Genomic DNA, 12,476 nt, shown 5'->3' with positions numbered 1-12,476 from the left:
TGACTTCAGCTTAGCTTCAAGTGCTTCAAGTGAATGGCATCCACACACTTGCATTCCACACACACACATAACATAGAGTTGAATTGTTTGTTGTGTTAGCTTCAACACACTGCAGATGCTACTCACCACGCCAGCAGCGTCGAGCAGCGCATAAAGCACATTACCCCTTTTACTGCTGCCATTTTGCATATAAAAGAGTGGCGCATACGTGCCGCACTTCTCTCTTTACTTTTGGGCGACAGTCAAGTCACGAGCGCTATTCTGAAGCGACGCTTGTGCAACCCGAACACCGAACCGAACCCAACCGAACAACGAACACAACAACAGCCGCTTAAAAGCTCTATTGAAGTACGTGTGTGTATTTGTGTGTGAGTGTGGATCGCGTTGCTGCCCCTACGGCTGGTAACTGTAAAAAAGCTCGCGATATTTCACCACAGCGCCCAACTGCTGCAGATCGACACCAAAAAAAGAGTCGACGTCGCTGCCGCTGCCGCTGTCGCCGCTTTGCCCGCCGCGTGTAATAAAAGAAGCAATTTTGAGTTGGTTTTGGGGCTTTGGCGTCAGCTTCGAGAAATTGTGCGCGACAACGTTGCAAACAGTGTAAATGGAGCTTTGATAGCGAACGGAAGGACAAACCTGCTGCTGCTGCTATTGCTGCTCTTGCTGATCTCAACTCGAGTGTTTTTAGTGATACATACAAAAAAAAACAACCAAGACTTCAAGATAAAGATCACGATAAATAGCTGATCAGAAATAAAAAGAAACTGTGCGTGTATAATTATTGTTAGACCTCGTTCAAAATGGCAAAACTTTTCGTAGTTTTTGCCGTTTTGGCTTTGGCGGCCATTGGTGCAGGTAAGCAAAAAAAATACAAGAAATACGAAAAAATAAAATAAATTACACAACTTCATTTTAAGTACACACATTTATAGAGTATGTATAGTATTTAAAAAACACTTAGCTATAGTCTTGGATTTTTTTAATTACTGCTGCCGAGCTGCCTCTTGCAATTTGCATTTGTCCAGCGGAAGTTGTCTGTCAATTATAAAAAAAAATACTGGCCTTCAAAAAAAACAAAATTGCAGAAAACTGAAAGCTGACAGCTGGAAGAGTTTACATGAACGACAGTTGCACAGTCAACTGTGTGTAACCTTGATTATGCAAAAAGGACGCACAGCGAATTGGCCAACAACAGCAACTGGGAAAACAACTTTCATTTCTTGAGGGCCTGCGTAGATCCTGAGATGACAAAACAACAAGTATTCAAAACGACATTCAATACGCATACAAGACAAAATCAAGTCAACTTCAATTACAATTCGTTTCCATTTCGAATTCGATTCGATTCGACATGTTGTGGAATGCATTTGTTGGCTCTGACAGGTGATCGATCAATATGCGATATTATACTCTTTGGTACTTATGCTCTGCTAGAGTTGTAGATGTTGTTGTTGCCCTCTGGTATCTGGCCACCTGTCAATTAACTGTTAACAGTTATGCAAATGTGGCAACTATGTCTTTCTTTTCATGCAACTCTTGTTGCCAACTGTGACTGTGAAATGTCAAAGTTATAGCCAAGCGCAACAAGTTTTTTTTTTTATTTCTATTTACTCGTATTATTATCTCCATCTCTATTTTTATTTCAATTCCAATTTTTTTTGGTCTGTAGCTCTCCGTCTGTCTGTCTGTCTATCCTATACATATGGATATAGTGTGTTCTTTGCATCTGTATTGGTGACATCGTATTTCATAATGGCAAACTTGTTTTGGCCAACCCCAAGAGACACAACCAGCTAGACGACATGCCGTTAGCCCCAGTCTACATCTACATATGTCTCTCTATGTCTATATCCATGTCTGTTTCTTTTCTTTCTCGTCGCTCGTTCAGTTGCTATTGCTATATTGCTATATTGCTGTTGCTGTTGTTGTAGTTTCTGTTTTGTTTTGTGTAACAGGAAGTGCCAGCCAAATGACGTGGACCAACCCACATTTGCAATACCAAAATGCACCATGACTTAGGCTGAAATTCTTCCGGTTTTGCAACCATATAAAAATCCAAAACAAAACAAGTTGTAAATTGATTGAGCTTTACTTGAGTTTTGACAGAATATAGCAATGAGATTAACTGCTTCTGTATCCTGATTTAGTTCGATATTTATGGTGTTTCAAAACTAATTCGCTTTATGTTTATTTTTTTAACAGTCTTAAAATACAGTCATGTACTTCTAGAGTAGACAACATACATCTTTCATTAGCTAAAATTTCCTAACTTTACTTATTCCTTTCCCTTTCTCAACTTACAGCCGATGCCGCTGAGGCGCGTGTCAAGCGTCAGGCCACCACCGAAGAGCCCAAGAAGGAAGAGTCCTTCGAGAAGGAGCTGTGCAAAGACAAAGATGCCGGCGAATGGTTCCGTTTGGTAGCCGGCGAGGGCGACAACTGTCGCGATGTCATTCAGTGTACCTCATCGGTAGGTTTCTCACAACTTTACTCCATTATTCGGTTATCACATGACATTATTTTGGGTTTTTTTTTGTTTTCTTTACTTATTTACAGGGTCTGCAAGCCATTCGTTGTCCGGCTGGTTTGTACTTCGATATTGAGAAGCAGACCTGTGACTGGAAAGAGTCCGTGAAGAACTGCAAGAGCAAGAACAAGGAGCGTCGTGTGAAGCCTTTGCTGCACACAGACGAGCCTCTGTGCCAGGATGGTTTCCTTGCCTGCGGTGATGGCAACTGCATTGAGCGCGGTCTCTTCTGCAACGGCGAGAAGGATTGCTCAGATGGCTCCGATGAAAACACTTGCGGTAAGTACCTCCAAAAGTAATGGCTAGAAGAAAGCGAGAGTTGGCAAACAACCTGAAAAGAGAGCGAAAGTTTTTTTCTTCGTGTTGGTAAATGAGAGCAGAAGTGTTGTGCATACTAAAGAGATCATGGAGATCATAACATTTGGGGAGTAGTAGAGAAAATGATTTATAAATATGCTTATGAGTGGCACTTGAGCTTGTGTGTTTGTTGAGTGTGTGTGCGGTGAATAAGCCCAACACTCAACGATTCGTAATGATTCAGCAAAGAGTCGAGAGTGAATTAAGCTGCCAGCATTACACAGGATTGGCCACAAAAGCCGCTATTACTCCATCAGCTGGGACAAGAAAATAATAATAAATAAGATACGAATTGAAATTCAAATCTTCAAGTGGCATACATTTTATTTGTATGTATGTGTGTCTGTGTCTGTGTCTGCATGGTTGATAGATCGTGAATTTCTTCAGTGCAGTGTGTCTACGGCTAAGCCTGTCTCAGTCGAAGTCAGAGATGGAGTCGAAGTCGCACCTTAAAACCGGTCGGCGGCATTTAACATTAAGTATCGAGTTGTCTGTCTTTGGAACTACTCTCGACATCACCGACAAAAACTATGCAAGACACAAGTGTCAGACACCGTTCAGAGGATGCGGGCAAAGGGAGTGGGAGTGGCAGCTCCCTCTTACGCCTACGCGACTGATTTCGTAAAGCCCTTCATCGAAATCTTAAGCCTATAGCATTACAGTTGACTTGATTTCTAAAGAGATTTATTTTATTTATTTATTTGTTTTTTTTTGGGGAAAATGTCAAGTGTGAAATGGCAGCAAATGTCAAAGAAACGACTTACGAGCTGATCTCATCAGTGATCCAAACAAAAAAAAAATAATAACTGGGCTGGGTCGTGCATTGCTTTGCATCATCAATTTGACTCGTATGACACGATGTTAGGCCACATTCAGACTCAGACTCCGATTCCGACTCAGAGCTTAAGTCACACAGATCTCGCATGCAACATGTTAAATGTTAAATAAATTAATAATTAATTTTAACCTTGGACTTAAAAGAAATACAAACTAAAGCAAACGCTCTCAGCGAGGGGTAAAGCAACAAATTTACAGACAAACGGACGGACAGACGGACGGACGGACAGACAGAAGCAGAAAGGCGGTTCGAAGCTCGTTCGATTCATGTGTAAATTAAGCTTACATAATCGGTTTAAATCGTTGTATTTTTAGCAATTGCAAAAAAAGCGCCGAATAACAAAAGACTTGTTATTTATTTATTTATTATTATTATTACTATATTTTCTTAATGGCAGGCAAGCAAAAAACCGCAACTAATTTTAAATAACAACTAAGTGGTGTCTTTCTTTGTGGTTGCCTTCGCTTTTGCTTTTATTTTCTTCACTTCTCTTCTCTTTATTTCTCTTGTGTTTATTTTTTTTTTTCTATTTATTTGTTGTGCCCGCGAGTTTACCTTAATAATTTGCAAAACACGATGCCGACATTTCTCAAGAGGCGACCGCATATAAATGTGCATTAATGAGCAAATCAAATGCCAAACACTAGCCAAGAAATAATGATCACAAATGCCTCTAGCCGCCGGCCAATTCTAACTCAAGACTCGCAACAAGTGGATCGCAATGCTCATAGATTATAAGTAGATCGCAGATCGTGTCTTGATTTGCACGTTTTGCAGCCGTTGGCTGTGTTTTATTTTTCTTGCTGGTAATTTGCGGCAACTTAACGAATGCGCAACGAAGCATTAACTTGTAAACAATTCGTAATTCAATTTGAAATTAAATAATAGCCAACAACAGTAGCAACAGCAGCAGCAAACAGAAGTGCCCGAAGGCAGAGCCATTCATTCATATGGCTGGCTGGCAATAAGGAAGCCGCCAAAACACTATTTCTATGTGCCAATTTAAATGGCCCCCATCAAAAATATATGCTCATAAAGTGTGCAACAAAGCAACAAAGCGTCGAAGCAAAGTTTAAGTGTGTGTGAAATGATGATGTTACGCTCAGATAGGCAAGGAAAACTGCTCACTCATAAAATTAAAGACAAATAGTGCAAAAACAGTCGAAATAAATCATCAGCTTAGAATATAAAATATAGTCAAGGAATGGCAGAAAGTTTGTGACTGTATTCACTCTAAATAATTCCACAAATAATGATTCCTAAAAATAATATAAACTCTACATAGAATTGTTTATCAACACAACTACTCAGAAAGCATTTACTCATCAAATAGAGTTGATAATAATTCTTGGGAATTAAAAGCTTGTCTTCCTTTCTCCCAAAGCCGATAGTTATTTGGAAATGAATTAAAAAATTCTTTCTCATCATTTTATTAAACAATTTTTAAACGTTATTTCTAAATAAATTCAAATATTCTCTGTCATCATTGTATTAAAAAGATATTATTCTTAATTTCTTGCCCATTATTTCACAAAATTATTTTCATTATTATTTTCAAAAAATCTAAAAAAAATATAAACTCTGATCATTTTATGAAAAAGATTCGTAATTTCAAAATACACTTAAAAATTCTCTCATCACTTTATTAGGCAGATTTGTTTCGTAATTTCTAAATAAATTTTAAAGTGCTCTCTCATCATTTTATTACCCTCACCGTTAAGTGACAATATTATAAGCAATTATTTACGATGCTGTTCACTTGAAAAGAATACACAACACGCCAAGCCTTTTGCCTTTCATCGTTCGATCCGGTTTCAACTGTTTTGGCTTATGCAATTATTACTCAATGGATATTTCTCAGAATCCAACAGTGCAACAGATATCCCTAATTTAAGGCAATTCAATGCGGCACTTGGCCGACTTTATCACGTAATCTGCCATTAGCTGGGAACATCCTCTTGAACGAGTTGTAAGCCAGTTCAAGAGTTGGGCTTAAAGCAAGTCCAGCATAAAAAAACACAAATAATTGAGAAGCAAGCAAGAAAGAAGCGAAAAAAACAGCAGCAAAATACAAAAAGGAGAAACAGACAAAGAGAAATGGCAGGAAAACTAAAAGACAAGCCCTAAAGTCGCTTAAATGTCAGGGAATATTCACAGTGCTCTGTGCAACCGGTTCGATGTGTGCGATGCGATGACATAACACTTGGCTTTAACGACAGATTATTGGCAACATGAAATGCCTACAACGCAGCAGTAGGTGTAGTTAACAGGGGAAGTGGAGGGGAACCGGGGAGGGGAGTGGCAGCTGCGGGGAGAGTGATAAAAGGTCAGGCCGGAGACAAAAGCCGGGTGCGACCTACTTGCAAAAAGCGATTCGGAAACGTAAAACCAAAAAAAAAGTGAAATACAAATCCAAAAGCTGTTTCTTTTTTTATTTTATTTATTTTGCCTGGCCTTTGCGTGTCTTGTTGGCATTTCACTTTGGCAAGTGCCAAACAAAAATTACGTCAAACAATTTCGTTGTTTAAAAAACTTTCGCAGTTGATTTATGATGATGATGATGTGGGGCCAAGCACACTATAACTGGGGACATGGATTGCAAGTGCAAGGCTTACAAATGACGCTAGCAACAAAAACGAAAGAAATAAATAAAAAAGAAAATAAAATAGCATACGAATAATAATTTGCATAAGGTCGCTAATGAATGGCAAACACGTGGGCGAAATGAGGATGAACCAGCTTGAAGATTTAGAGAGCTGCAGAAGCATAGATTAGAGACTCGGGGGCTGTCAGTGTCTTCTCTTTCTCTATTTTTTCTGCCTAGGCCTGTGACTGGGTCTGGGCATGGTTATGGGCCAGGTGAACGTTAACTGCATACCAAAGCAGTTACCAATTCAATTACCAGCTCTTCGCTTGATTGACGGCGACCACTTGGCTTCAGAAAAAATTAAAAAAAAGAAAAAAAATTCAAAATAATATTATGAAAAAAAAGAAGAAAAAAATTTGAGATACTGAAATTGTGCAGACATTTTCCATTCACTTTGCGTTTTGGTGACGGCGGTTTTCCCGGGCACCCAGCTTGTGATTTGTGATTGGTTTTCCATGCCCGACAATGCAGTTCATTGAACCAACTAAGCCACGTTCACGTACAGTTAGCTAATTGTTTCAAATATTTTACCGCCAAGTTGATTGAACTTTTGACGTTAACAGAATGTAAATTGTTGGTCAACTTATGAGCAAATATGGGGGAGAAACACTTCAATAAGATTGTATAAATAATGACTATAGCTTAACACATCGATTTTGTTTTTATATTAATACAACATTTTCATAAAGTAAATTCTTTAAAAGAAAATAAATATTCATAGAGACTTAAGCGGATTCAAAAATATTAAATTCTTAGCATTTGTCATACTTTAAAACAACATTTTTATTGATAAAATTCTTTAAATGACAATTACATTTTCTTGGCTTAGAATTCAAAAAAACAAATATTATATATTCATTTCATTAAATTTATCGAAGATACTTAGTCGATAAGTTATATATTAGTATATTTTTTTAGATTATCTTTATTTCCAAAAATTTTTACCAATAATCGCTGCATATTTTATACATAGTGTAACAACAATATTTATGTGTCTCTCTTCCCCGCTTTTTCTCTACCCAATTACAGACATCGACAACGATCCCAATCGTGCTCCTCCCTGCGACCCCGTGGTTTGTGTGCTGCCAGATTGCTTCTGCTCGGAGGATGGTACCTCCATTCCCGGCGATCTGCCCGCCAAGGATGTGCCCATGATGATCACCATCACCTTCGATGATGCCATCAACAACAACAACATCGAGCTGTACAAGGAGATCTTCAAGGGACGCAAGAATCCCAACGGCTGCGACATCAAGGCCACCTACTTCATCTCCCACAAATACACCAACTACTCCGCCGTGCAGGAGACTTCGCGCAAGGGACACGAGATCGCCGTCCACTCGATCACGCACAACGATGAGGAGCGATTCTGGTCGAACGCCACCGTCGATGACTGGGCTAAGGAGATGGCTGGCATGAGGATTATCATTGAGAAGTATGCAAACATCACCGACAACTCTGTGGTGGGAGTGCGTGCTCCTTACCTGCGTGTGGGTGGCAACAATCAGTTCACCATGATGGAGGAGCAGGCCTTCCTCTACGACTCGACCATTACCGCTCCACTCTCGAATCCTCCACTGTGGCCCTACACCATGTACTTCCGCATGCCACATCGTTGTCACGGCAACCTGCAGAGCTGCCCCACGAGATCGCATGCCGTGTGGGAGATGGTCATGAATGAGCTGGATCGTCGTGAGGATCCCGCCAACGATGAATATCTGCCCGGCTGTGCTATGGTTGATTCCTGCTCGAACATTTTGACTGGTGATCAGTTCTACAACTTCTTGAATCACAATTTCGATCGCCATTACGATCAGAATCGTGCCCCATTGGGTCTGTACTTCCATGCCGCTTGGCTGAAGAACAATCCCGAGTTCCTCGATGCCTTCCTCTACTGGATCGATGAGATCCTGGCCAATCACAATGATGTGTACTTCGTCACCATGACCCAGGTGATACAGTGGATGCAGAATCCACGCACCATCAGCGAGGTTAAGAACTTCGAGCCCTGGAGGGAGAAGTGCGTCGTTGAGGGCAAGCCTGCCTGCTGGGTGCCCAACACCTGCAAGCTGACATCCAAGGAGGTTCCCGGGGAGACCATCAATCTGCAGACCTGCGTCCGATGCCCCAACAACTACCCATGGGTCAACGATCCCACTGGCGATGGTTTCTTCTAAGTCAGTCTGAGAAATTAAGCGAGAAAGAGAGAGAGCGAGCAAGTGAGAAAGTAGAGAGAACGAAAGAGAGAGAGAGCGTTAGCATCCAAGCAGCCCCAATCCAAATTCCTACAGTCACCTAAAGTACTCAACGTTTTTATAATTGTTTCAATTTAATCAAGACTTTTTACATTTATACTCTTATTTTTTTGACTGCGCCGCGTTTTCAAACGCTACCAAAAAATGCGCCTTGGCTAAGTCTCTGCTGTGTTACGTTATTAAAAAAAAAATGAAAACAAAAACAAAACAAAAAGAAAAATCATAAACAAAAACCATTACAACAAAAAATTTACAAGAAACGAACAAGATGAAGATGAAAAAACTGCAAGCAGAAACTGATTTTTGTAGTTTTACGTTAATTTGTATGTGTATATTTAAAAATACCTAATAAAAAAAATATAAATAAAAAACAAAAATAAAAACATAAACAAGAAAAAAACGAAAAGTATATTTCATCATTTTGATTATTTGTGATGCTAATCTTGAGTAGCAGCAGCCATAAAAATGCTATTATAATGCATACGAGGTGTATTTGATGAGTTTAGCAACTGCTTTGCTTTGCTTCGCTTATACCTAGCAACAACCCAACAACAACAACAACATCAGATACAACAACTATAACTACAATCAACCTAATTTGTGTGCGCTACCCACTGACTTACTAACCAGTTTTATCCCAACAAAAAAGCAAAGAAAAAAAATAATTTGAATAACAAAACGCGTTTTGGATTTCTGTTTTTTTTTTAGTGGGATTTTGGTTGTCAGTTTTCAGTTTCGATTTCAGTTTCATGTGCATTATTTCATATGTAAATTGAAGTATATGTTTTTTTCTTCTTTTTATTATCATTTCCTAGACTGGTTTTGATTTTTTGTTAAGTGAAGCAACCGGTCCAGAATTAGGCATACTTATATGGTTAATACTTCAAATAATATGCAAAATTAAAAGCTTATTAACAATTTTTTGCTAATTATTATGCGAGCAAATAGACTTGACAACAGATTCTTGATTCATGGCGAATCTGTCGATATCCCCCCCTGGCACAGTGCGCAATCACAACAAATCACACACACCCACAACACAACGCATACCATCGATAATTAATTTTCAACATTGCGAATTTCAAGTGGCAGGCCAGGGTGGGAATTACCAAAAAATAATATGCGTATTTACTACAGCAATGCCTTACAAATTTAGCTGACTAAATACTCGAACAAATAAAATAATAAATAAATAAATTCACTCAGACATGAACAGATAAATTTATTTATATATATTCATTATTTTTTTGGCGAATTTTTGACGCATAAATAAGTTTTATCACCAATCAAGGTAAGCGACATCGTTGACAGCAAAAATGAAAAACCAAAAACTGGTAGTAAACAACAAGAAGTCCAGCTACTGGACTAACAAATACTCTTTGAGTATTTATTAAATACCGAAACTTCTACAAAGTTCTCAAATTTTAAGGTACTTTTCAAGTTAGAGTATCTTTTGGCAACAGTTTTGTGTCACTGAATTTTGTTTGCAAAATTTGAACAAATATGCAAACTATTTCCTATATTACGTATACGTATATTTTAAGAACTATTCTGCATGAGTTATAGTATTTTAATGTACTAAAGGGATTGTGGTATTGTGGTTGTAAGCCTTTGATTGTGGAAACAAGTTTCCACTTACGTATGTGCTTATTTGCTTGTGTGTGGATAAACTTTTACTTTTGCTGAGGTGAACTAGTTGCAAAGTGGAAGCTTTGCATAAATTGCACATGAGCAGACAGCGCACAGTGGCTAAATTCTGAGAAATCTGCGGGAAAATACACCAAATAATAATAAAACAAGTAAGAAAGCTACAGTCGAGTATGCTCGACTGTGAGATACCCGCTACCCATTTTGAATAAAAGCAATATATTTTGCGGTATTATTCTCAAAACATACCAATTATACTACAAAAATACTAAAAATATATTTTGGGGTATTATTATTAAAATATACCAAATATACTAAAAAACACTAAAAATACCAAATGGTATATTAGACCCCTAGTAAGTAGGCGTGTTTGCCCATACAAAAGTATTTCTTTAATAACTTCGACAATTTTTATCTGATCGCAACCAAATTTTCAGGAATCATAAATACTATACTTATTATTGTATATACCAAAATTCGCAATTCTAGTTTTATATTTACGCTTGTTATTCGATTTTTTTGATTTACGGGGGCGGAAGTGGGCGTGGCAAAAATTTGAAACAAACTTGATCTGCGTGCAAACATAACAAATGCTGTCGAAAAAAAAAATGATAGCTCTATCTCTTATAGTCTCTGAGATCTAGGTGTTCATACGGACGGACGGACAGACGGACAGACACACAGACACACAGACACACAGACACACAGACACACAGACGGACAGACGGACATGGCCAGATCGTCTCGGCTGTTGACGCTGATCAAGAATATATATACTTTATAGGGTCGGAGATGCCTCCTTCTACCTGTTACATACATTTCCTGCCGGCACAAAGTTATAATACCCTTCTACCCTATGGGTAGCGGGTATAAATATGTTAATTTATTGAATTAAACTAATAGGAAAAATATTCATCACAATTTAAGTGGTTTAAAATGAGTTGTGAAATATGAATAAGAATGGGATTCACGCTAAATGGAAATCATTATTTATTAATAGTCGCCCATTGTATGCCGCCTTCGCCTGTCTGACGTAGGCGTTGCTAAGTATTCTCGTCTTGACAGTGGCAGCTCAAGAAATTCTCGCATATGCTTCCTAGTTTGAAAGCAGCCTCAACTAGTCGGCCAGACATAGGCCAGGAATCAGTTAACTTGATGTTTCAGGTGGTCAGACACGTTTCCAAAAGAAAATGAAATAAATGTGATGTGATAGTAATTTAGGCGTTGTTGATTTGATTGCGTGTAAGATACATTCAAAAGTCGAAAAGAATTTAAAACAAAGGCGATAAATGAAAGAGTTTTTTTCGTTTGATTTCATAATGAAGGGCAAACATTATAGATCGATGAGATGTGCAAATGTAAATGCTGGTGGAAATTGGGGAATGGGAAATTGAAAGACAAACATTTAAATACAACTCTCGTATTTAAATCTCAAATACTAAAAAGAAACTCCGTTGTAGCTTTAGGGTCTGTCGGTGATGCTCTCCACTTGCCATAAATTAAACGCAGTCACTTTGGATCGTTTTCGTTGCTTTTGGTTTACTTTGCTTTGGATTCGTTTCTCGCGTTGGGATGCGATCAATTTTTTTTTGTTTTGAGGAGGGGAAGAGCAACAACGAGCGAGGGTGAAAGGGCGAACGAACAACTTATGCAACTTTATATGTGTGTTTTATGGTTATGCATTTCTCTTACAGTCCACACACAGTTTACAGTTTAACGTTCACAGTTTACCATCCATCCACCATTTACCATCTACCATTTACCATTTACCGCTTACAGGCTCATCTTCATCGTCGAACAACATTTCCTTCATTAACAATTCCGCTTTTGTACACTTTTCTTATTTCTTAAAGGCAATTTCTCTTTTTTTTCGCTTGATCCGATCATCGACTTGATGAACTTTTGCATGTACGTTATTTGGTTTGTTGTTGTTTAGCGTTAATCGATTTCAATTTGTAATTTATCTTTAATTATTACGCAAATTATTTGCGCACCGTTGATTAGTCTAAAAGTTATGGAAAGGCCCAATACTGCCAAAAATTGATTTGCAATTTCATTTTAAGTATGTCACTAATTTCGCCAACTAGTTTGCTGACCTTTTGACGCAAAAAAGTAGCGTTTAAGCGTCTTCAAATATCAAATTTTTATCTCGAAGATATCATAATACTCCAAATCAAGTCACAAAACTAAAATCGAGGGCAATCT

At 38.3% G+C, this 12,476-nt stretch overlaps 1 protein-coding gene across 1 annotated transcript; it reads left to right on the top strand.

Annotated features, from left to right (window-relative positions):
* The first annotated feature begins 229 nt into the window (after nucleotides 1-229).
* LOC133841937 (chitin deacetylase 1) lies at nucleotides 230-8,857 on the top strand. Its single transcript, XM_062274792.1, has 4 exons — nucleotides 230-855; nucleotides 2,304-2,470; nucleotides 2,557-2,806; nucleotides 7,399-8,857. The coding sequence occupies exons 1-4, from the start codon at nucleotides 801-803 to the stop codon at nucleotides 8,544-8,546; spliced, it is 1,620 nt and encodes a 539-aa protein (XP_062130776.1). The 5' UTR covers nucleotides 230-800; the 3' UTR covers nucleotides 8,547-8,857.
* Nucleotides 8,858-12,476: the final 3,619 nt, after the last annotated feature.

This window comes from Drosophila sulfurigaster, chromosome 3 (assembly GCF_023558435.1).
Source record: "Drosophila sulfurigaster albostrigata strain 15112-1811.04 chromosome 3, ASM2355843v2, whole genome shotgun sequence".
NCBI lineage: Eukaryota > Metazoa > Arthropoda > Insecta > Diptera > Drosophilidae > Drosophila > Drosophila sulfurigaster.
Note: the sequence above shows the minus strand (reverse complement) of the source record. Positions and strands in the feature narration are given on the sequence as shown.